Here is a 26,759-nt window from a genome sequence, read left to right on the forward strand (position 1 = left end):
AAAGTGATAGGTGAGGATGTGGTGATTGGCAGACGGAGGAGGGAAGAGAGGCAACGAGCAGAGAGCAGTGGAAACCACTGGAGGGGGAGCAGTGAGAGAGGGTCTCACAGAACTCCCATCGAAGAGAGGAGAAAAACTTCTTCAAAGTGGGCATACCTTGAAGAGACTTCACAGTGCAGTAGTAAAACGGAGACACCCCTCACCTGGATCCACCTATCGCTTGCCGGTTTTTGCTCCACCTCTTTATACTGGCTACTTCCCCTCTATATCTCAGTCCAGATTAAGGGTCTCGACCCAAAACGTCGCCTTGTCCATTACCCTCCCCAGATGCTGCTGGACTCTCCAGCGTCTTGGTTGTTGACTAGTAAAGCATTGGGATTGTGGGATTCCAACCACATGTGAGCACGCAGAACAAAAGCAAGGGTAGTTATGTTGAACCAGCATGAAAAACGGGTATGCCCACAGCTGAGTATCGTGTCCAATCTGCTCAGCTTACTGCAGGAAAGAAGGTCCTGGAGAGGGTGAAGAAAAGATTTACTGCAACGATTCCAGAGATGAGGGATCTGTTAGGTATACAGAGGTTCATAAAATCATGAGGGGCGTAGATAGGGTCACAGCCTTTGTCCCAGGGTATGGACCTGAGGGGCACCTTTTTCACTCAGATGGTGGTGTGCACATGGAATGAGCTGCCAGAGAAGGTGTAGAGCCGGGTACAATGTTTAGAAGACATTTGGACAGGTATATGGATTGAAACGGTTTGGAGGAATATAGGTCAAATGCAGGCAAATGAGACTAGTTTGGATAGACATCTTGGTCAAGCATGGACAAGATGGGCCAAAGGGCCTGTTTCCATGCTGTATGACTCTATGAGTTCAGACTGGAGAAACTGGAATTATTTTTTTCTCATTGCAACGCATGTTAAGAGGAGATTTGATACAGAGGTACAGAATCATTACTGGCAGATGGAGGGGAACTGACCCCATTTGCAGATGAGTCAAGGATTGGGGGTGCAAATTTAAAAATTTGGGCCAAAGACACAGAGGAAATGTGAGAATTATTTTACACACTGAGATTTTATGATCTGGCACTCTCTGCCTGTAGGGGTGATGGAAACAAACTGAATCAGGCCTTTCAAAGGAAAACGAGAAAGTCAGTTGAGACAGAATAATTTACAGGTTTATAGGGTAACGAGAGGGGAATGTGACCAATGGGATTGCTCTATGGGGAACTGGCATAGATTTGATGGACTGAATGACCTACTGTATGCAACAATTCTATGATTCCATTACCTTATGGTGAGTATGGCTCAGGTGAGTTGCCTAAGAGCCACAGAGAGGATCTAATATTAACTCCAATAGATATTTCTCTCTCTATATATATTTGCATCTAGTTCATGACTTCCACCGTCCAGAAGGACAAAGGTCTAGACACATGGGAATACCCCCACCTGTAGGTTCACGCCACTCTTCAATATATCACCATTACTGCACTGTCACTCGGTGTAAATCAGGAAAGAACACTGTAGGAATATCTTCATCACAAGGACTGCAGTGGTTTCAAGGGCAAACAGGAGAAAGCAGTAAAGGCTGATCTGGGGAGCAATGTTCACACCCCAAGAAAGAGGATTTCTCTCCAGCTCCACTCAGATTCGCTGTAACTTTAATGTTCGCCACTTCAGATGACAATGCAAATTAGTCTTTTTTTTTGTTTATTTGATGGAGGCGGGCAGCGTTGGAACAAGCAGAAATAGGCACTACACCATCAAGATCCCTCTGAATTGACAGCTGAATTACAAAGTCGCCACAGTGCGGCCTTAATTTCCCTTCAGGCTCCCAAACTAAACACTGCAGTGGATTCTTCTTCTCTTCACAGGTTACACTAGTGACTTTCCTGAAATCTGGGAAATGTTGCTGGAATACTGTCCCTTTCCAGTTCTGCACATACTGGAAGTAGGATTAACTGGAGCCCCACGTGGGAGAAGTATTTGAGTAACCCCATTGGAATGTTGCACAGAAAATTCTTCTTTACCTCATTTACTCGTGCTATTTGTGGGGTATTTTTTTTATTTGGGCCAAGGGAACGGGACGAGGAGAAAAGGACATAAGCATTTGGTGGATTACAAGTATTTAAAACTCTTGGCAGAGATTTAAGGAATAAAACTACATGTTTCATAAGTTCTTTCTTGCACAGCTCATACAGTTACTTCCTGCAATTTAAGTGAGTCACCACCCCCACTCCCCCGTCTTGCCACTGAAGTGCATCCAGTCGCTAAATATTGCATTCATTTGGAAGCCTGGCGTAAATGTCAGAAGATCTGGTTCTGGTCAGGTGCAAAATGTTTAAATGTGAAAGGATCCGTTCGGCAAAGAAATGCAACTCTTGTACAAGCCTTTAATCGCTGCTCTGGGAAGTGAACCTTTTTTTTCGGTTTAATACGTGTTTATTCCCATCTGATGTCTGCAGGATGCGTCCCTTCTTGTGCCTCGCTGGTTACCTGAGAAATGAGTAGGCTCTGAAAATGTGCCCTGTGCAATCGCCAACAATACCCAGACTCTGCCTATCTCACGCGTGCATTGCACTTGCGGATCTTAAAAGAAAATACGCGACAGGGCGGCAAGAAATATTCGAGGAAGCGAAGAACTTGCAGCACAGCCCGCTCGCCGGCTCTGCTCGTGTAACAATGTGCGGAATGCGCGCAGGCGCACTGCGCGTCCCGGGTTGGGCGGGCCTTCCCAACCCCAAGCCATTGGGGGAGGGGAGGGCGGGGCCTTGAGGCCACGTCACAATAGCGGCGTGGGTGGATTGACTGGCGTGCGAGCGAGCTGATTGGCCGGAGGGGGCCAGTGTGTATGTCCGTGTGTGTTGCGGGTCGAGCGCCGCTCACTCAGTTCTGAGGCGTGCGGTCGGCTCCACGTTCGTATGACAGGCAGCCCAGGCGCTGTTCGCTAGACCGCTCGTCCCAGCCTCAAAGAGGGCGGGGAGGGGGGGGGGGGGAAGGAACCCTGTTCATCTTCAGCAGAAGAATCGTTTGCATCTATAGGGGGGGGGGGGGAAGAAAAAAGCAAAGTCAATTTTGGAACAGGAATAGAGAGGGGGGGAAAAACTGCAGAAGTTTAAGAGGCAATAGTGGCCGAGCGAGAACGAAGAACATCACAAACCGGCTTAACTTTGCTGGTCTCTAACCAGGAAGAAACTTTTTTTTTCTTTTGGAGGGGTTGGGGGGGGGGGGGATCTCGTTTCTTTTCCGCACAGTGCTGTCTAATATCCCAGGGCTCGCCTTTGCATGTGAGTTGTTTCACCGCCAACGTCCAGTTACAAGAGTTTTTCTTTAAAACTTTGGCTGTGATTTTTTGTTTTTGGGGAGGGGAAAGACTTTTTTTAGGACACAGTTTTTTTAAAAAAAATAATTTGCTTTAACGCTGAAAAGTGGTGGAAATGGCCCCTTCTTGGATGTACCTGGCTGTGAGGTTTTTGGGAGTTCTGCACCTTATTAACTTATTGGCTCAGAGTGGTCGTGCGCTGGTGTGCTTGCCCTGCGATGGATCCAAATGCGAGGAGCCGAAGAATTGCTCGGGGAGTATACTGATGGGGTTCTGTGGCTGCTGCGCGACTTGCGCTAAGCAGCAGAACGAGACTTGCGGCGGTGTCTACGGACTGTACGGCACTTGCGATCTCGGGCTCCAGTGCGTTATCAAACCTCCTTTCAGCGGCGGCTCCATCACTGGCTACGAAGTTGGGATTTGCCAAGGTAGGTTGTGCAGCGGCGACTTTTAACATGGCGCAATGGCAAACTGTAACTTTTGAAGTTTAACTCCGGTTACTGTTCGCAGTGGGGGAGAAAGGGAGGATTCGTCTACTTATGTTTACAGAATAAGATGCGCAGTAATTTTAATTCTACATTGCCCGCACCCTATTAAAGCTGAACTGCGGACCGTGTTGTCCTAGTTACTGTTTCTCTCTTCCCCCCCCCAAAAAAAAACTAATGCACCTTTCTGCGGCTTTATGCTGTGTCTCTTATCAGTACATTGATTGCAGGTTTATTTTACTTTGCATTGACGTGATGCTCGCTGCTGACTTGCATTGCAAAGGATTCCTTGTTAAAATAAAATGCATATTTAATAGACAATAGCTCCCCTCCCCAATTAGACGGGGTTTGGGGGGAAATGCACGAATGATTTTTTGTTGTTGCTAGCTGTCGATAACAGATTCCTTGCTGTTTTTGGATTCGGCACTGCCATGCCTTCCTCCTTTACTACTGTGGACTGTTTGGGGGGGGGGGGGTGGTGGGGGAAGGTTTGACAGGAATGTTTGCTATGTCTGCTCGGTGGATCGGATCCCAGATTTGGAAGCCACACTATGCCTCAAGGAAGGGACTGGACTGCAGAGACAGTGCGAGCTGGCGAGCGGCTTCACTCTCCGCTTGTTCAACGAACTGCAGAACAGTCCGTGGATTAAAACTACGCAAGGGGAACTTGTCATCGCAACTTTCACCCGTTCCGCTAGCGTCGGGCACACGGAGCTGTGCCGTTATTTCCTGAAAAAGAGAATGCATCGCTCCAGATGTGGATCCTGCGTTAGCCACTTGATGTAGTATTGATTAGTATCTTAAGAGCTTAATATATGAAGACGAAACGCCGTGTTTCTAAGTGATCAATCAGGGTACAGTTTACAGTTAGCGTAGCATCAAAGCTGGCTTGCACTAGACCTGGGTTTGCAAAGAAGAAAGGGTGACTTGAAATGTAGGGTCTGTTTTTTGGAAACTTCATAGAATGAAATTGGCTAGAGAAATAAAAACATAAATGTCAGCCAATTTCCCCCCCCCCCCCCAATATATTGGAAACACTTGCATTTTCTAAATCTGACTTCAGTGTGATCCGTTAATTTTACTCAGTTAGCGAAGTCCTTTCATGTAAAAAAAAATACCTTTTATCGCTAGGACTGCAGTTTAGAAAAAAATACTGCAACCTTTGAAGCTCCCCACCCCGTTAATTCTCACTATTATTTTTCATGTGGAGGAACTTGCAGAGGCGACGTGCTTTCAACCTTGAAAGACAGGCGGCAGCAGAGAGTCGGCCAAGAGAAATTCTCACGATGAAACAAACAAAACAATAGCTGAATTCAAAATTTCTTCTCCAAGAACTTAGATCCGTCGCGGACTCTCCCCGTCTGGCTACAGTCGCAGTTTAGCATTTGTTAAAGGGGCGGGAGAAAGTGGTTGGGAGTAGTGTCTTGAGAAACGTTTGTTTTTACAAAGGTAACAACTTCTGGTATTGGGCACAGGGATTTTCTTCCAAATTCCTCGGCAGCAGAATGTTTTTTCCTTTCTTATCCTGGAGGTTTAGAACCCTTCGCCCTCTCCTTCACATCCCAAGGATTTCCTTTACAGTACCGTTGGGAACTTTTCAGGCATGGTTCCAAACCCTGAGCAAATGATATCGCAAAACAAGAGTTACCCACTCAAAATGTCACGAAGGAATGTGGATTCAGCTGAACTCAAAAAAAAAAGCTGTGTTCCCTCACTTTTAAACAAAACAATGCGTTTTCTTTTCGTTCTGAGATTTGGTTTGAAACTCCAGGACAGAAATTGACAGAGGCAGGCCGATTAATGGTGTTGTCTTTATTGAGCGAGTTAGCTGAGGCAGGTACTTGTGGATTATAACACTCACTGTGTTCGGGATGCTGTGGCTGCCCTCAACAACTTTGGGGTTGGGGCAGGGAAAGTGCACTGTTCCCGTACACTGGCCTCAGCCAGAAGGCTGATGGAGCAAGCTGAAATCAGACCAGACCGGCTTATCCATTGCTGCAGTGGTGTAGTGGTTAAATTAATGGACTACTAATTCACAGCCAAAGACATGAGTTCAAGTCCCACCATGGCTGTTAAGGGAATTAAGATTAAGAATTTAGCAACAGTGATGGTGCTTGTAGAGTTGCTGGACTATTAAAAAGGAAGCTGATGTGACTTCATAGAACGTGACAGCACAGTACAGGCCCTTCAGCCCACGATGTTATGCTGACATTTTATCCTGCTTTAAGATCTATCTAACCCTTCCCCTCCCCCATTTCTTTATCATTCATGTGGCTATCTGAGTCTCTTAAATGTGCTGAATGTATCTGTCTCCATCACCTCTGCTGGCAGTGCGTTCCATGCACCCATCACTCTGTGTTCTTTAAAAATAAATAAATAAATTGACTCTGGCATTCCCCCCCCCCCCCATACCGTCCAACAATCACCTTAAAATTATGCCTCATGTTAGCCACTTTTGTCCTGGGGAAAAGTCTCTGACTGTCCACTCGATCTATGCCTCTTACCTTGTACACCTCTATCAAGTCACCTCTCATCCTCCTTTACTCCAAAGAGAAAAGCTCTAGCTTGCTCAACCTGTCCTCATAAGATGTGCTCTCCAATCCAGGCAGCATCCTGGTAAATCTCCTTTGCACCCTCTCTAAAGCTTCCACATCCTTCCTATAATGAGGCAATCAGAACGGAACACAATATTTCAAATGTGGTCCAACCAGAGTTTTATAGAGCTGCAACATTACCTCGCGGCTCTTGAACACAGTACCTCGAGTAATGAAGGGCAACACACCATACGCCACCTTACCAATCCTCTCAACCTGCATGGCAACGCTGAGGGATCTATGGAGGTGGACCCCAAGATCGCTCTGTTCCTCCACACTGCTAAGAGTACTGATGATAACCTTGTATTCTGCCTTCAAATTCGATCTCCCGAAGTGTAGCACTTCACGCTTTCCCGGGTTGAACTCCATCTGCCACTTTTCAGCCCAGCTCTGCATCCTATTGCGGCCTGTTGTAACCTACAGCAACCTTCTGTGCTATCCACAACACTGCCAACCTTCATGTCATCTGCAAACTTACTAACCCATCCTCATCCAAGTCATTTATAAAAATCACAAAGAGCAGGGGTCACAGAACAGATCCCTGCAGAACACCACTGGTCACTGACCTCCAGGCAGAATATGCACCATCTACAACCACCCTCTGTCTTTGCGGGCAAGCCAATTCTGAATCAACACAGCCAAGTTTCCCTGGATCCCATGCCTCCTGACTTTCTGAATGAGCCTTCCACGAGGAACCTTATCAAACGCCTTACGAAAATCTATGTACACCACATCCACTGCTCTACCTTCATCAATGTGCTTTGTCACATCATGAAAGAACTCAATCAGGCTCTTGAGGCACGACCTGCCCCTCACAAAGCCATGCTGACTGTCCCTAATCAGCCTATGCTTCTCCAAATGCCCATAAATCCTGTCTCTAAGAATCTTCTCCAGTAATTGTGCCACCACTGAAGTAAGACTCACTGGTCTGTAATTCCCAGGGTTATTCCTACTCCATTTCTTGAACAAAGGAACAACATTTGCCACCCTCCAATAATCTGGCACTACTCCTGTGGCCAGTGAGGATGCAAAGATCATCGCCAAAGGCGTAGCAATCTCTTCCCTCGCTTCCCCGTAATAACCTTGGATATATCCCGTCTGGCCCCGGTGACTTCTCCATCCTAATGTTTTTCAAAAGTTCAAGTACATCCTCTTTCCTCACGTCGACATGCCCTAGCACATCAGCCTGTTGTACTCATCCTCACAAACATCAAGGTCTCTCTCACTGGTGAATACCGAAGCAAAGTATTCATTAAGGACCTCCCCTACCTCTTCCCTAGGCATGTTTCCTCTTTTATCCCTGATCAGTCCTACCCTCACTCTAGTCATCCTTCTATTCTTCACATATGTGTTGAATGCCTTGGGGTTTTCCTTAATCCTACTCGCCAAGGCCTCATGCCCCCTTCTAATCCTGTCTGATCCATGCTTTCTAAACATTAGGTAAGCTTTCTTCCTCTTGATAAGATATTCTACATCTCTTATCAACCATGGTTCCTTCACTCTAACATCCTTACCCTGCCTCAATGGGGCAAACCTATGCAGAACACCATGCAAATACTCCCGAAACAACCTCCACATTCCCGTTGTGCACTTCCCCAAGAACATCTGTTCCCAATTTACGCTCCCAAGCTCCTGCCTAATAGCATCATAGTTCCCCCTCCCCCAATTAAATACTTTCCCACATTGTCTGCTCCCATCCCTCTCCAAGACTATGGTAAAGGTCAAGGAGTTATGGTCACTGTCTCCAAAATGCTCTCCCACCGAGAGATCTGAAATCTGATCAGGCTCATTGCCTACTACCAGGTCCAGTATGGCCTCTCCTCTAGTCGGCCTGTCCACATACTGTGTCAGGAATCCTTCCTGGACACACCTAACAAACTCTGCCCTACCTATCCCCTTTACACAAAGGAGGTGCCAGTCAATATTAAGGAAGTTGAAATCACCCATGACAACAAACCTGTTATTTTTGCACCTTTCCAAAATCTGCCCCCTGATCTGCTCCTCAGTGTAAATGACTCTGCTGCCTCTGAAACGGTCCAACCTTCCCTTCAGATCACCAGACTCACCAATGGTCTGGTAACAAGCAGTTCAACATGACGGCTCATCCCACTTTTCCAGGACAGGTGGGCCAGAAATGCCCATGTCCCAGTCTCATACTCATAATGACACAGAAGGAGGCCATTCAGCCTATTGTAAGAACAAATAAAAGAAAGTAACAGCAACAATGTATAAGGAAATGGTGTTTCTACCAGGGTCTGCACGATCAAACCCTAGTGTGAATAAGAACATATGACAGGAAGGAAGTGTTGTGAATCTTACAAACCTGAATGTATCAAAAAAAAACTGATGGAGGAACTCAGCAGGTCAGGCAGCATCTGTAGAGGGAAATGGGCAGGCAATGTTTCAGGTCAAGACCCTTCATCTGATTGTATAATCGTTGAGGTGTCAAATAAAGTAATTATTAAAAGATTTTTAGATAGTAGGATAGTTATTACCCCAGTTAGATTTAAGAAGGCTAAAAGTTAAAGCTCCTGTAAAAAAGGTGCTTTCTACACAGATCTTTGCCCCATGAGGTTCCTTCTATTGAATAATTATTGTGCTGGATATTGCACAGGGCTGTAATGGAGTTTCTGTAAACTGCAAGAGCAAGTTTATTGTCGCCGGTGATGGCTTCCTCCGTTGCTCGGGCTCCTGAGACAGGCAGAGGCCCGGCACTTTGCACATGTTAAAGTCAAAAGAGCTAGCAAAAGGGAAAGGCGTGGTGGAGATTACAGCAGCTAACGTTGTAATTTGTGCCACCCTGGACCAAGCATTACAACGTGCTGATGTCACCAGATGGAAAGGGGAAGCTGGAAGAAATGCTTTCACACAGAGGATTATCTGGAGACTTTAGAATGCTTCACCACAAGGCCCACTGAGATTTTATCATCGCTTATGAAGAGTTGGATAGTATTTGAAAGGGAAGAACATGAATGGAAAGTGGGGAAATGGATTGCAGCAGTTAGTCCTTGTGTGTCTAGAATGGCTACCATTGGTGGGGAGAGATTCAGATGTACTAATTTATTTTTAAAGGCAAAATGCTACTCAAAAAGTAAATATTCTAGAACAGATCTGAGGAATTTAAGTACTTCCATTTATTTCTTCCTACCCATGCTGGTATTTCTCTTTAAAGACTGAGTTTTCTTTAAAGAAAGAAAATGTTAAAGAACTCTGGCAGCCAAACCATGTGGAACAACATGTGTAGATCAAACATCTGGGTGTAATTCTATGACTATGAAGTTACTTTCAGTTTCCTGGCATTTTACGTTGGTGTGTTGACTCCGATGTTATCACTATGAAGCATTTGTAGGAATAGACTCATCGAAAACTTGTGACACAGATGGAGGCCGTTTAGCCCATCGTGTCTGTACTGGTGTCCAGAGAGGAGGTGTGAGTCTCCACTATAAAAATACATTGCAGAGGGGACTTTATTCATGGTAAAATGAGGAGTGCTTTTGCAGAAAGCTCTTGAGAAAGGTCACTTTTATTCACCAGTATGCTCTGAAGAGAATACTCTCAGCGAAGGGAACAATGAGGATAGATTGATTGTCCCTTGAGTTGGGGGCTTTGGGCGGGACAGGAGTCAAGGGTGGTGGGAGAACTTGGCACAAGCTCTTGGCACATTTTGATATCAGCAAGAAGCAAGAAAGTGCAAACCAGGACGAGATGCAGCGCCGCTGTGGGAGCATAATTACTGGCACCAGCTTCTCACAGGGTTAGTGAATCTCCAGAGTTCTCTACCCCAGAGAGTAGTGGAGGCGAGATCACTACAAGTGTTTAAAGTGGAGGTAGCTAGGTTTTTGAAAGTTCGGGGAATTGAGAGATCTGACACAAAGGAGGAGTTGAGGCCTGGGGTCGATCAGCCATGATCATATTGAATGGCGGGGTAGGGTTGAGGGGCCACCTTACTCCTGCTCCTGTTGTGTTCTTGTCTTCTTGTGGTCATTGGGAAAGTCCAGCAGATCTGTTGCCACTGTGGTAGAGTATTTAACATGAATCCTGTTGCAATATAAGAGTACCACAGTGTAAGCAGACTTATACTTGGGTATCCAGACAAAGGCAAAGGGAAATCTATACATCATATAAGCTTGGATTCTGTCAAACACTTCAGCTGGTTGTGTTTATTGAGGCTCCAAGGCAGTGCAGGAAGAGAAGAAATGAGGTCCGTTTTGTTAAAAGTGTACCTGCCTGCTAACTGAGCATAGATGGCCTGATGAGTAAAACAGTGTATACTATCACTGCATAACATGAATCCAGCCACCGGTTGTTTCCATTTGTTCACAGGAGGTGGATGTGGCAGGCAATGCCAGAATTTATTATCTATCCCTAATTGCCCCTGAACCAAGGAGGAAACTTAAAAATCAACCACATATAGGTCCTTCCTTAACGAACGTTACAGTGAATCAAAGGGGTTTGTGCGACAATGCGGAGGTTCATAGGAGAGTTACTGAGACTGCTTCCAGAGTTATTGAACCACTTGAATTTAAATCCTCCTGTTGCAGTGATGAGATTTGAACTCATGGCTTGGGGTCACTGGTGCAGGAGTCTGGCTGCCAGTCCAGTTACTTAACTACTTTTACTTTTGCCTGGAGTCCACATGTGTGTAACACAGCTAAAACGATCCTACACATGTCCACATAAATGTTTATTACAGCAATTACATAAATTGGTGACTAAACGGATGCCAAGGTTGTGAATGGTTTAATGGTTGAGCCCCGTTTACAGCAGCGTGTATATTGTGAGCTTGTTTTGATCCTGGCCGTGTTCTGAGAATACTTTTCTTTCAGATGAGAACTGGGAGGACGACCAGCTTCTTGGAGTCGAGCCCTGCAATAAAAACCTAGCAACAGGCTGCAATATTATCAATGGGAAGTGCGAGTGCGATACCATTCGGACCTGTAGCAATCCTTTTGGCTTTCCCGATCGGGAAAGCTGCCTCTTGGCTCTAAAGCGGATTGAAGGTGAGTAAGCACGGAAATGATGGTGAAGTGCCTCGGATTTGGAGCTGTACAATTTGGCGTTGTGTACTGTCCCAAGAAATCACACGTTGTAAACTGTGGGTGTGGGCAGGTGCAGGGTTGGTGAGGTCCTCCAGTAGAGTCCATAGGTCGACCTCTGTCGCCATGGCTACCAAAGGTCAGCTATCATTCTCCCTGAGTGTCTGTCTCTCTCTCTGTCTCTCTCTCTCTCTCTGTCTGTCCCTCTGTCTGTGTGTGTATCTCTGTCTCTCTCTCTCTCTCTGTCTCTGTCTCAGCACCTGTAGAGACTGGAACAGAGTTGATGTTTCAGCTCGCATTGACCATTCATCTCTACTGGGAAGAGTTAAAGCTAGATGCAGAGGAAACTGGGAAGGGAGGAAAAAGGAAAAGTTTGGGGAAGCGTAAAATGCAGAAGGGATTGAGCAGGATTATGCTGGATCAGACACACGTCTGTAACCTCCCAGAGCCCAGCTATTCTTGTGGGCACACTTACAGTTCAAACATCCTTCAGACCTCATTGGCATGATTGTCCCATACAGGAGAGTGGTTCACGAGTGGTAACAATTTGTTACTATATGGGTTACCCTGAGGACACACCCCCAGACTTTGACAGCTTACTACTACCAAAAGCTTTGAACTATTAATCAGGTACACATAAAATAGTTCTGACTTAGAGATTGTATTGTGAACAGTGTATACTGTGTACTAAGCTTGAAAGAAGTATAACAGAATCACGACTTCACCTGCAAAGTGTGTTTGTGCCCATGGGTAGTGGAAATTGAGGAGGTTTTTCTTGAACGTCTATTTGTTACCTAGCTATTATTTCTGTAGTTTTATAAGGTAAATTGCTAAATTGGTTTATTATTGTCACATGTACCAAGGTACAGTGAAAAACTTTGTCTTGCATGCCATCCATACAGATCATTTCATCACATCAATATGTTGAGGTAGTATGAGGGAAAAGTAATAACAGAGTGCAGAATGAAGTGTTAAAGTTACAGGGAAAGTGCAGTGCAGGCAGACAGTAAGGTGCAAAGCCATGATGAGGTAGATTGTGAGGTTAAGAGTCCATCTTATCGGACAAGGAGACCATTCAATGGTCTTATAACAGTGGGATAGAAACTCTCCTTGTGGACACAGCTCAGCACTTACGAAAACCAGTCTCCCCTCCGTGGACTCTGTCTACACTTCTCACCGCCTCAGTAAAGCAGCCAGCATAATCAAAGACCCCACCCACCCCAGACATTCTCTCTTTTCCCCTCTCCCATACAAAAGCCTGAAAGCACAAAGACGCCAATCTCATTCCAGAAGTTCAAGGATAAAAAATCCAGGCTGACAATCCAGTGCAGTGCCCTGCCATGTTCTTTGAAACAAGCCAGTTAAACCAAGCCATGCCTGCCCTCCGACACAGACATTAAAGAAGCAATGGCGCTATAGAGTCGCAGGTTGTACAGCACAGAAACAGGCCCTTCGTCCTAACACATTCATTCTGACACTGCGTTTGGCCTTATCCCTCAAAACCTCTCCTATCATTTTACCTGTCCAAAAGTCTTTTAAACATTGTAATTGTCTCCAATACTATCACTTCTTCTGGCAGCTCGTTCCATATACCCTCTACCCTCCGTGTGGGGAAAAGCTTGTCCCTTTAAATCTTTCCCCCCTCACTTGAAACCTATGCCCTCTAGTTTTCGACCCTCCTACCCAGGGAAAGATTGTTTATCCTATCTATGCCCCTCATAAATTTATACAGTCACCTCTCAGCCTTCTGTGAACAAGCTAGTTATGTTGAAGAGTGGGGGGGGGTTCTTGAAGGCGTCCTGCCCCATGTTCATTCCTCAACCAGCATCATTGAAACCTGTTACCTGGTGTCCATCAGAGCTTGCTACATATGCTTGCCTGCCACATGTTCCAAGTGCCTACACTCTACAAGAATGGCATTGGTTGTAATCCGCTTTGGGGTATCCCGAAGGTCCGGAAACTGCAAAATAAATGCAAGTTTTCTCTCGAATTGTTTTTGAGAAGTTTTGGCATTTTTGGTAGCTGCAGATGTGAGGTGGCACTGGGTTTCCCCCAGGAGGTCCTGTTTCCTCCCATGTCCCAAAGGGTTTGAATTGGTGGGTTAATTGGCCGCTGTAATTTGCCCCTAATTTGTAGATGAGTGGATAGAATCTGGGGGAGATGGAAATGTGGGGAGAGTAGGTTATTGGGGAAATTAGTGGGGGAATATGATTGCTCTGTGAGCTGGCTTGGACTCAATGGCGATGTTGCCTCTTCTGTCTCAAGGAAATAAGGAATGGTAGCTGTTTAACCCATGCTGGAGCTTGCCACAGGAATCCCATATTCCTGCTTCACCTTCTTCCCTTAATCACCATTTATACAAGGAGAGCTGCTTTTAATGCACCATTCAGTGGTTGCTCCAATGACTTTACAATCTGGTAAGCCCACCTGGTCAGAAATAGGACCGGGATTTGTGCAAGAGCTCTGTGGTTGTTAGGAGCCATTGAAGGTGGGAAGGAACACCCAATGACAGAGGGTTTACAGAGGCAATCAAAGTGATGGAGCAAGGGACTGGAAGCTCTGAAATTGATAATTCCTCACATAGTCTTACAATAGAGGAGGAGGCCATTTGGCCCATCAAGTCAATGCCAGCTCTAGGAGCAATCCCATTTTACTTATTTCTCACCAACCAATTCTCTCTCATATGCTTATCAATTTCCCCCTGATTTTCTTTTGGGAAGCATGTTTTTTCCTTTATTCAAAGGAAATAACTTGTGTTTCTGAAGTGCCTTTCCCACGTGCTCCGAAAGGTTAGGGCCCAGGGGGGTGTTTTAGTAATTAGATGCCTGTGACTAGTGGTGTTCCTCTGGGATCAGTGCTGGGGTAATGGATGAGTGTGTGTGAATGTGCATATATGAGTGGATATATCTAAGTGTGTATGTGGCGGGGTCTGGTTTGCGTGTGCCCATGTGTGGGTGTGAGAGTGGAGTGTAAGTGTGGATATGCATGTATGCATGCTTGGATAGGTATGTGTTTATGCTCTCTGGGGGGACGGAAGTGTTGTGATTGTGTCTGCGCCAGGGTGGCATCTTTGTGTGTGTTTTGTACATACACGTGCATAACTTTGCCATGTGTGTATATGGGAGTATATGTATTGAGGGTTGTATGTGAGTTTACCCATGTTTGTGTGCACTGGGCATGTCTGGGCGTGTGTGTGAGAGAGAGAGGATGAGTGTGCATGGGTGATTTTGAATGTACACGTCACGTCGGGTGTGTGTAATGAGACTATGCGAGTGTGAGTTGGAGGGTGTGCATGCCTGCAGGTGTCATTGTGCATGAGTGCATGTTTGGTTTTGTGTTGTGTTTCTGAATTTGTCAGTGTATGCCTGTGATTGTGTGTGTATGCCTGTGATTGTTTGTGCCTGGCTATGGCGTTTGTGCGTGAGTGTGTATGCCTGTGTCTATTTGTGAGTGTGTGTGTGAGTGAATGTCTATGTGAGTCTGTGGTGTGTACACAGGTGGATTTCTGAATTCTCTCTCAGAACCACTGGGAAGTGCTGCCAGTTTTGTGGCTGCAGATCAGCTGTGACGGTATCTACGAGAGGTATCACTGCCGATAAACCTCAGCCAGCACCCTCATCCAGTTACTTTACAGCGGGCCATAAACTATTTTGTTGGTCTGGATCTGCTGTCAGCAAATACCTGGTGGGTTTGTTTGGGTTTGCAGTGCTGCTGGTGTGCAGGTGCTGGCAGATCGCTGCTCGGCTCTCTCGTTCTTTCACTGGGGATGAGCAACGTTTGAAAAGGCTCCACCTGTCTGTGGAAAAAACAAAATGGGATGGAGCAGCCTGTGGAATTTGCTGCAAGTTGTCCAGTGTGGTTCTGTTCCTGACTGCCTTTCCCCTTCCCTGCTAACCCTCTGCTCCCACCGCTAACCCTCTGCTCCCACCACTGCCTCCTTCTTTTGACTGAACTCCTCAGTCAGTAAGTAAGGTGATGAGAAGTTGAATAAGTTTCCAGCTAATGCACCCAATGACAGGATAAACATTCGGAGTGGTAGGTGTTTAATGTAGAGAGCGAGCTCCTACTTTCTCTCACTCCCAAGTTCTTTGAAAACAACCCTCTTGTCCTCGATACACCATTCCCATTTCTAACTCAGCCAACCTTGGGAAGCTTGAGTAGGCAATGTAACTTCCTCAGTGCAAGGTTTTCAATGTACATTTAACTTCTTTAGAGCCTAGCTTTGTTACTACCATCAATGGCAGTGTTCGCCTACCAAGTGTCAGTTAAAGTTTGTACCTCTGTAGGAAAGTCTATACTGCTCGAAACCTGTTGAGCTGTCAGGCCAATTTGTTGGGAGGGGAGTTCAGGAAGGTTTCCTGCTGTGGATCTGGAGTGGGTTTGTGCCCCATTCCGCACTGGAAGGGTATTGGTTTATTATTGTCACTTGTACCGAGGTACAGTGAAAAACTTGTCTTGCATACTGATCGTACAGGTCAATTCATTACACAGTGCAGTTACATTGAGCTAGTACAAAGTGCATTGATGTAGTACAGGTAAAAACAATAACAGTACAGAGTAAAGTGTCACAGCTACAGAGGAAGTGTAGTGTAATAAGGTGCAAGGTCACAAGGTAGATCGTGAGGTCAGAGTCCATCTCATCATATAAGGGAACCGTTCAATAGTCTTATCATAGTGGGGTAGAAGCTGTCCTCAAGCCTGGTGGTACGTGCCCTCAGGTTCCTGTATCTTCTACCTGATGGAAGAGGAGAGAAGAGAGAACGACCTGGGTGGGTGGGGTCTTTGATCATGCTGGCTGCTTCACCAAGGCAGCAAGAGGTACAGACAGAGTCCATGGAGGGGAGGTTGGTTTCCATGACGTGCTGGGCTGTGTCCACAAATTGCATGATCTAATGTGCAGCTCCACCCAGTTTCTCTTTCCACACTCCTGTTTCATTTCCAGGAACCCAGCAGTTGAACCAATCAACCACTGGAAGCAATGTTCTCTGTTAATGGTTTGAGAACTTGTGTTGGACCACTTCTTTTGTTACTTGGCAGCACACATTTTGCTCGACAAACTTGGCATACCGTGCCAGTAATTGATCCAAGAGATATGTATGTTGGAAATGTGGGAAAGACATGTTTCCCAGTGAGAGAGGACGATGTGGTCGCCTCGATCTTTGAGTCTTTTGACTTGTGTTTTTTTTTAAATGCCACAGAGCCAGGCTACATGTACGTGAATTTATGTCTGTCTGCTTTGATTTTTCAGGATTGTAGTGAGGGGAGGAGCAGTTTAGTACTGCTGATGGTGAAGTCAGGTCGAATGATTGGTTTAGAAAAATTAGCATGTCCAGGCGCTGAGGTAATAGCTATGGCAAGGTGCTGGATGTGAGCTTGCAAGTAATAAGTTGTCTTAAGGGTTGGGTGGCGATTATCTAAACAAGGATGTGAAACAAATGAAGGAAACATGACTGGAAAGTGCTTGATAATTGCAATTTTAACTATGCACTGTGAAATATCTTGCTTTTGAATGCAAATTCCATTTCTCTTTGGAATCACTTCGGTGATAAGGGAGGCTATACTGACAGCTGCCTAGGCAGCCAGAGTAGAGTTAACAAATACAGAAAGGTTTAATTCTGCAGTGGGGCCCACAGCAGCACCTGTGAAGTTAAAGAATGTGCAGAAGTGGAAATTGGTCAAGCATCTAGTAAAGCCAGAGAAGGGTGTGGGTGCTAACTTTCACATAGATTGGGATAAGCAGATAAGTTTGTGTCTGAAGGACACTTAGTCTCTGGAGTGTATTTGGGATAGTGTTCTGTGATGATATGCCCTTGAACCGCCAGGAGTGGGCTGTATTAGATTTAGCAATGAGCAAAGAGGCAGATTTGGTTAATGGCCTAATAGTGTGTGAACAGTTATCCAATAGTGATCATGATAAGATTGAGTACAGTGTAATGTTTGAAAGTGAGGTATGCAAAACAGCTGCTGTGATTCTAGATTTATGAAAGGCCGGCTTCGACACGATGAGAGAGACTGTCTACTGTACATTGAGTTAATCCGATAATGGGTAAAATGACAGAGGATCAGCAGGAGGCATTCACAAAAGAATTTAATGTGATTCAAAGCCAGTATATGCACCTAAGGGAAAAGAGCTGTGCGTGCCAAACAAAGCCACAGACCACGAAAGAGGTGAGGGGCAAAATGGAAGCAACACATAGAGCAGACAGACATACAGGCCATCCCGGGTAATGAACGGGTTCTGCTTTACAGACGTCTTTAAGTCAATTTTATCCATAAGTCGGTAAATACACAAAAATCACTCGATATGGTAACCATACCTCCACAGTATTGTGCTGACTGGCATCAAAAACAGAAGACTGACAAGAAAGAACATTTATTAAAAGTAGAGCGAGAGAGGAAACTAATTCTGCCACTCGAAGGAGCAAATGTATGTGTGTGCATCAAACTTTTGAAATTTAATAATATTATGGGAGCTCATTGGTATGAATGAGTGTCAGTAAGTTGGGCATTCTTAACCCAGGGACGGTGTGTACTCAAGCTTTGGGAGCTCCGTGGGACTGAGAGAAATGCAAAACGTAATGAAACAAATGGAAGCTAAAATGAGGGGGCAAAAAAAAGATACTAGAGCTATCAGAATCTACACATTCAAATTAGGAAGAGGAAAGCTGTTGGAATGAAGGTGGACCCCTTAAAATGGATAATCACAACATTGCACGTAAAATTGGGAATGGTGGAAATGTTGAATTTCCTGCTTCAGTATTTGCAGTACGTAGAGAAAATGGCATCTTCGACATCCTGGGGAAACTCGGGGCGGAATTGAGGCAAGGAATCACCAAAATTAACAGGCCAAAATGGCAGAGAAGGAAAAAAGCAATGGGTCTAACGAGTGGCAGGTCCCCATGACCAAATTTTCCAAAGATTTGTAGGAAATAGATGAGGACATTGCTCACGGCCTAATTAGAATGTTACTAGGTTCTCGCATGGGTGAAATAGGGAACCCATGCAACTATAGACAATGTGCTGATAGAAAATTACTAGAGTCTGTTATTAGTGTGTAACTGAACACCCTGGAAACTTTCAATTGATCAGAGGGTCTACAGAGACTAGTAAACGATGGATAACCACCGCTGTCTGTAAGGAGTTTGTGGGTGTCTGTGTGGGTTTCCTCCGGCTGCTCCGGTTTCCTCCCACATTCCAAAGACGTACGGGTTAGGAAGTTGTGGGCATGCTATGTTGGCGCCAGAAGCGTGGCGGCACTTGCGGGCTGCCCCCCAGTACACTCTATGCAAAAGATGCATTTCACTGTGTGTTTCACTGTACATGTGACTAATAACGATATCTTATCTTATAACTCTAACAAGCCAGCTTTAACTTTTTTGAAGGGTTGTCTGAAGTAGTAAACAAGGTAAGGTTTATGGACATTAATCATATGGACTTTGAGAAAGTTTATGATAAAGTCCCTTGGAAGATCTCCTGACTACGGTGAAGTTCAGTAACAGGATGTAGAGGTTTTCAGAAAGGGCAGGCAAGTGGTAGATGAACTTTATAAGGTGATCCCAATGTTTAAGCCGTTCGGGTTACGGAAATTTGCCCTTCAGAGAATTCACAAATCACTACCCAAAAATTTGAGTTATGGAATAAAATTCACTCTCATGGAATCCATGGTTTGAAAAAAGTAAATAAACAAAATTTTATTTTTCAATTTGCATTTCTTGACACATGCACAGATGATGCTTCACGTTACAGAAACTTGGGGTACAGACTTTTTTTCCCAAATACAGCCCTACCCCCACCCCATAACCTGGGGGTTGCCAGTAAAGAGCAATGTGAGGTGACATATTTCTATTGAAGGTACGAGAAGAGGCATTACACACGTGATGACATAGTTCAAAAAGTGTACAGGACAGAGGGACCTTGGGGTTCATGTGTATGGGTCTTTGAAGGTGGTAGCTGAATGGACTAATCTGCCTTTGTCAAATGGATCCTTTGATACTTGTTGAGCAGTTTTAATGTTAAAATCAGCTTAAAATCTTGCTACATTTTTTAGATTCCATTGACTTGTCATCAGCTGACCTGTTATCCTGTGACTAGCATTGAAAATTGGGGTCTTACTCTGGTCTTGTCAGGGCTCAGCTGGCTTGGGCTAAGACTAGTCCATTAGAGGTTCTTTGGTTCCTGGAAACCATTTCATTAAATAAAATTTAGTGAATGGATAGGCGAAGTGCATTGTGGGAATTTTGGTACCATGTCATCCTATGGCCAGAGAGTCGTTGTGCTGTTCATTATGGTGAGAAGTAGGACATAAGACCATAAGAACACAGAGTGTAGTGGTTAGCATAACGATTTACAGTGCCAGCGACCTGGGTTCAATTCCCGCCACTGGCTGTAAAGAGTTTGTACGTTCTCCACGTGTCTGCGTGTGTTTCCTCTGGGTGCTCCGGTTTCCTCCCACATTGCAAAGACTTGCGGGTTAGGAAGTTGTGGGCATGCTTTGTTGGCTCTGGAAGCATGGCGACACTTTTGCGGGCTGGCCCCAGAACACTCTACGCAAAAGATGCATTTCACTGTGTGTTTCGATGTACATGTGACTAATAAAGATCTGATCTTAAGTCTGCCCTGCCATTCATTATGATCGTGGCTGATCTTCTGCTGCAGGCTTCATCTTCTCTCAAGCGCCAGTTCCTCATAGCATTCAAATCCCCGATCTTTCAATAATTTTTCTGCCTCATCTTTAAATACTACAATGATCTGGCCCCTATGATCCATGAATTGAAGATATGTACCCCACAGAGTCGATGGCATTATAGCACAAATCAGTAAATATACAGGTTCTCCCAGCTTACGGATGCCTGACTTATGAACAGCCCCTTCATGCAAGCGAGCGTTTGGGAGACTCATGGGACGGATTTGCCGGCTGCTGTGGGGCTGCAGGCATCTCCTGCCTTGTGGGAACTCACATATCCAGCTTGCGAACTGTTTGGGTTACGAGCAGTTCACAGGAATGGAACCCTGCTGTGATGTGGGGAGGACCAGCATTAAATGTTCGTGAATCGAGGAATGGCTGTACTTCTGGGCCTTGCTTTAAACAGCCTTGAGCTGCAGACCTTCCTGCATACTAAATACCAGATTGGTACCAACATTTCCCTTTGCATTTAGTCGTTTATCTATTCAACACAGCAGGCAGAGCAACAGAAATAAGGATAATGTTTGTTTTAATTAATTAGGTTGTTAAGCTCTTATCCTGAACCATTATAGATAATGCAGTTTCTTTGACTGTTTGAAATGGAGGCAGGTTAGAGAGGAGAGGTTGTGTAGGGACCCCATAAATTGTACATTATTACCAATGCATGTATGAATTTCAGTATATGCAGAATTTTTTTAAAAAATCATTTCTTCATTCACATTCCTTTATTTGCATGATCTAACAGTTGTAAACTCTCTAGGGTATTAAAATCCATTCCAAAGTTATGCTAAAAAAAATCACATATCTGATGCGTGTGCACACCCAGAACTGTTTGCATAAGAGGGGAAGAATTCTCTTTCCCGCCTCCGTACATTTTAACTGGCTGATATCTTGGTGTTGTGACCTGGAAGTGATTCAGCATGTTGCTCCATAAACGGTCAGGAAGAAGCCATCTGGGATCAATTTAAGATGTAAACCACTCGGTGGTTGCTCTGAGCACACTTTCATCCCTGCCTCTCTGCTCTTCCTTTCATTCCATTAGAAGCACAGGGCTTAGAAACTATCAGAAACCAAAGTTCACACATCGAGAGGCCCAGCTTCTGAATCTAGAAAGTGGCACTATTGCACTGCAGTGGCTTCAGAAGCTTTTCCCTGTTGTTATTTTAAACATTGGCAGAGGCGACTGCATTGTTTCACCTCTGCAGGACAAGGTGGAGATATGCAAGGTGCTAATTAAACAAAAGAAAAAGCATCTGATCAAACACCTCTGCTGCCAGTTAAATGAAGCAGTTTTCTGGAGCGCCTAGTCTACTAATTCTTTCCGTTGAATATCTCTCACTTTAATTTAACACCATTTTCCTTATCACGACTGTTAATGAGAGAGAGGGATTCAACTCCAATCAAAGACGCTGCAGATAAAAATGGTGGGTTTAAATGTGAAACAAAGGAATGGAATTGATTGTTGAGAGGGTACTCGGAATGAGTGTTGGAGACAGGCAGTGAGTTTGAATGATGGGACTGAGTGTCTAGAGAAGGTGCTGGGATTTGGTGTTGGGAACAGCCACTGGGATTAAATTTAGGAACTAGCACTGGGATGCATTGTCGGGAACTTGCTCTGGGATAGATTGCCTTGATTAGGCATCAGGAACCAGCAGTGGGACTGAGTGTTTTCAACCATTGCGATTGAGTGTTCAGAAAAGGCACTGGGATTGACTGCTGGTGAGAGGCACAGTGACTGTGTGTTGTGAATCTGCACTGGGATTCAAGGCTGGGCAACTAGCACTAGGGCTGGCACCCAGCAGCAGGAGTGTGGGCTGAGAGAAGGCACAGGATCGAGCATTGGGAGGATGCACTGGGACTGAGTGATTACACTCCTGTTGTGCACTTCGTAGACAGTGGAAAAATCTCAGGGTGTGAGGAATTGTGTCACTCACCACAGGATCCCCAGCCTCAGACCCACTCTTGTGGTTATTGGTGGCCCACGTAATTGGGACACTAGCTATAACAATGTCATTGAAGGTGAAGGTTAGGTTGCTATACTCTCTCTGGTTGGAGATAGTCATTGCCTGGCATTTTCATGGCAATGAATGTTGTATACAAACTTGCAAACATATGAGTTAGAAGCAGGATTGAGCACTGACCCTTCAAGCCTTCTCCACCACTTAAGTTTATTGCTGATCTGGTATCGGTTTATTATTGTCACATGTACTGAGATATAGTGAAAAGCATTTGTTTTGCCTGCCGTCCAGAGAGATCATGCCGTACATAAGTACATTGCAGGAGTAAAAAGAAAACAGAATGGAGAATATAGTGTTACAGTTACAGAGAGAGTGCAGTGCAGGTAGGCAAATAAAGTGCAGGGGCCATGTTGAAATAGGCTCAAGGCTGTGAGGAGGTCTGGAGCCCCAAGGTCCTGGCAAAACTCAAACTGGGCTTCTGTGAGCAGATTATTGTTGAGTAAGTGCCACGTGATAGCACTGTCGACAAGACTTCACATCATTCCGCTGATGATTGAGAGTAGCCTGATTGGATTTGTCCTGATTTTACTGAACAGGACGTCCCTGGGCAATTTTCCACATCGTCGGGTAGATTAATCCTTTGATCTCTCGTGTCTTCACATGTAGGATCCAATAGTTTGTGAATTTTAGACACAGATTAAAACCTGTTGCTACTATTTTTGCAGTGTTTTTTTTATTGATCATGTGTGGAGGACATAAAATGGATGGGGCTGTTACTTAAGTTTTTGGTACCTAAATGGGGCTGAGGTGATGTCTGCCATCGTGGGTTCATGTCTATGAGTCTCCAGTTATTGGAGCTTTGAGGCTGTATAATAACCCCTACTGCATTCCCAGGTATTGACTCCAATTCCTTTGATTCTGACCCCTGCTTCCACTGACTTAGTGAAGGTTTACTTTCTGAGATGTGCTGAGATGTTACACACTGTCAAGATGTAATGAGCAACGCCGAGCATGCAGATCTGGTGTTAAATGTATGTTCTCCGCAAAACAAATGTTGTTTTAATGGTCTCTGTGTGGGGCTCGGCAAGCCCAGAAAAATATTCGAGGAGGAGTTAGTAATTCGGAACTGTACTCCTCTGGTCTTTCGACCTTCTCAATAGAGGACATTGCAGAGAAAATGTTTCACATTCCACTGCTTTGCTTTTGTGTCTTTATAATCTTTGGCAGGGTAACTGTAATGAATATTTGTACCATGCAGCTAGCCTTGCTATTTGTAGAAGCCTTTGTGTGGACGAAGAACAGTCATGAGTGCCAAGAGCAACATGTTGCTGCTCTCTGCTCTGGGCCTGGCGCTGTTGAATAATTTGTTGTTTCATAAGGAAGTTGTGGGGGAAACAACACCTTGTGGATTCCAGCTGTGCTTAGAAACCACTCCTTCTTCTCAATGGCCTCTCTAGCAGTGCAACAGCAGAGCCCAGAGTTTTGACAGGCTTCCCAGTCACGTGGTTCATTTGCTTGTCCAGTCACACTGAGACATTTTACATGATTGCTTTTCTCGCCTCCCTTCCCCCATCACCCCACGTGGTTCTCTGCTTCTTGGCTTCTGCCCCTTCCATGGATTTTCTGTACCAGGCAGCAAGATGATGTTTTGGAAACTGATCTTGTGCATCCCTGATTTTTGCTGTCTCACCACTGTTGGCTTTGCTGCCTCCAGCTGCCTTGGCCATGAGCTGTGGAGTAGCCACCCTGAATATTTCTGCCTCTCCACCTCGCCCTGCTTTGAGACCACCCACATCCCTGGCCAAGCTTTTGGTCACCAGTTCTAGTACCACTCCATGCTCTGTGTGAGTTGGTTCACCATCCACCCAGTGAGGCTCCATAGGTCTGCTTTGCTGCATCAACGATGCTATATTAATGCATGTTGTTGTTGTTGAGTAACATTTTTCCTCCTTCCCATCAAAGAAGTGAAGCCTTGCTTGGCAACTTTGGTTCAGAACGTGTCAGAGATTGAGAAGCCTGTCTGGCTTGTCACTTGGCACTGTTCTGGAACTCCAGTGCCCCTTTGCAGTGTTTTAACTGTTTGCTCTCTTCTTGAATATACTGGTCTATAGTCAGCCTCCTCAGCTTCAGACAAAAGCTATTCATGTCAGCATTTGCATTGTTTAATGGGGGGGGGGGGGTAGAGCCTCTCACTCTCAGGACTTATGTTAAAACACAGCCACAAGAAATTGTGATTAAATTTCATATTTATTTTTGGAAAGGGTGAGAGGCAGCAAAATCATCAGAGAGAAGCTGCCACAATCAGAACTGCAAGGCAGCTGAATTATCGTGCACCGTTACAGTGGCACAATTGTGGGCTCTCTCAGGATTAATGTTTGCATCACTGCTGATCCTAATTCAGCTCCGTCATGCTGCCATCCTCTGTAACCCCTCCCAGCCACTTCTGTTCTAGTCTTGGCCAATTACTCACCCAAATGACAGGTATAGACAGGAGAGAAAATAAGGAGACAATGGTGTGTCAAAGTTGTGGGTTGTTAATGTTTGGGTTTCTTTTTAATGTGCGAATGGTAACTCTCCTGCTTTCCAGCATAGCAGTTGTAGCTGATGCAAATGAGCTGCCTAAGTGCTGCAAATGGATGGGACCTGACAGCAGGATGTCAAGCCAGTTGCCTTGCCATATTCATTGCCTAATGCGAGAGCTCCCCAGTTCCCTCTGGTTCTACACAATGCCTGGCTCAATTTGTAAATAACTCCTTCCTCCAGTTGAGTAGGTTTTATTGTGATTATATAGCACCTTTCAAATCATTTCAAAGTACCTTAAGGCCAATGATATATTTTTGAAGTATGGTAGCTATTGTACCATAGAAATGTAACATGTAGGAAATGCAGGCACCTTAAGACAATAGACCTCAGCAATAGAACGTTACGGACCACCTCTTGCACTTGTCTCCGATTGTATCTTGTCTTTTTCATTAAGGTATTGTTTTGCACATTTTTTTTCTTTCTCTTCACTGTTGTATAAATGATGTATAATTTATATTCCATGTATTGTCTTTACCTACATGTCTGTGATGCTGCTGCAAGCAAGTTTTTTTTCTATTGTACCTGTACCTCTCCATACTTGTGGACTTGACTTGGAGAGATACTCCCAACACTATCTGTTAAATCCATTGGCTGGTTAAGCAAACCGACATCAGCGTCCTCTTCCAGGCCAACATTCCATCATTGAGTCCCTAATTACACTCGGTCAGCTCCATTGGGGCAGGTATGTTGTTTGCATGCCCAACATCAAACTCCTGAGACAGATACCCTGTTCCAAGTTGTGTATGGGAAGGGATTGCCAAATAGACAGAGAAAAAGATTCGAGGATATTCTCAGAGCTCCCCTAGAAAACAAAATGCAACTTCCCCACTGCTCCTGGGAATCCCTGACCCATGATTGGTCAAAGAAGAGAAGGAACATTCAGATGGCATGTAGAACCCAGAGTCCATGCATTGGGAGTACACAGAAACTCAGCATAAATAGCAGAAGGAGAACTCTGCCTCACATATTACTTACCCACACAGCCATGCCCCATCTGTGGAAGAGTCCACATTTCCCACATTGGCCTCAACAATCACCTCAGAACCCACAAGGTGGGAGTGGAAGCGTGTCGTCCTTAACTCCGAGGGACTGTCTAAGAAGTGAAAGAATTCAGGAAGTGCACCAGCCAGTTGCACACCAACGAGCTGCTGCAAACAGGAACATAATAATGATCTAATCTCTTAGTAATGTTAAGTGAGAAATAAATATTAGTCAGGACACCTGCTCTTTTTTGAAATACTTCCAGGTAGAGCCTCAGAGAAAGATAAGAAACAGGAGCATGGGAGGTACCTAATGAATACTTAACGTCAGTATTCACTACAGAAAAGGATCTAGGGAATTGTAGTGGGGACATGCAGCGGCCTGAAGAGCTTGAGCATTGAGATATTAGAAAAGAGGTGGTGCTGAAACTTTTGGAAAGCATCAAGTTAGATAAGTCGCCGGGACCGGATGGGATGTACCCCAGGTTGCTGTGGGAGGCGAGGGTGGAGATTGCGGAGCCTCTGAGGATGATCTTTGCGTCGTCGATGGAGACAGGGGGGGAGATTGTGGAGCCTCTGAGGATGATCTTTGCGTCGTCAATGGAGACAGGAGAGGTTCCGGAAGATTGGAGGGTTGCGGATGTTGTTCCCTTATTCAAGAAGGGGAGTAGGGATAGCCCAGGAAATTATAGACCGGTGAGTCTTACCTCAGTGGTTGGTAAGTTGATGGAGAAGATCCTGAGAGGCAGGATTTATGAACATTTGGAGAGATATAATATGATTAGGAATAGTCAGCATGGCTTTGTCAAGGGCAGGTCCTGCCTTACGAGCCTGATTGAATTTTTTGAGGATGTGACTAAACACATTGATGAAGGGAGAGCAGTAGATGTAGTGTATATGGATTTCAGCAAGGTGCTTGATAAGGTACCCCATGCGAGGCTTATGGAGAAGGTGAGGAGACATGGGATCCAAGGGGACATTGCAGTGTGGTTGCAGAACTGGCTGGCCCACAGAGAGCAAAGAGTGGTTGTTGAAGGGTCATATTCTGAGTGGAGGTCGTTGACCAGTGGTGTACCTCAGGGGTCTGTACTGGGACACTTACTCTTTGTGATTTTTATAA

General features: G+C 45.1%; 1 protein-coding gene across 1 annotated transcript in view; it reads left to right on the plus strand.

Moving 5' to 3' along the window:
* The first annotated feature begins 2,886 nt into the window (after positions 1-2,886).
* crim1 (cysteine rich transmembrane BMP regulator 1 (chordin-like)) overlaps positions 2,887-26,759 on the plus strand; it is a 227,886-nt gene continuing 204,013 nt past the window's right edge. The window contains exons 1-2 of the mRNA XM_052011175.1: positions 2,887-3,748; positions 11,226-11,399. Of these exons, the coding sequence (XP_051867135.1) occupies positions 3,436-3,748; positions 11,226-11,399 (487 nt within the window). The 5' untranslated portion in view covers positions 2,887-3,435. The remainder of the gene's footprint in view (positions 3,749-11,225; positions 11,400-26,759) is intronic.

Source organism: Pristis pectinata, chromosome 3 (assembly GCF_009764475.1).
Source record: "Pristis pectinata isolate sPriPec2 chromosome 3, sPriPec2.1.pri, whole genome shotgun sequence".
Lineage (NCBI taxonomy): Eukaryota > Metazoa > Chordata > Chondrichthyes > Rhinopristiformes > Pristidae > Pristis > Pristis pectinata.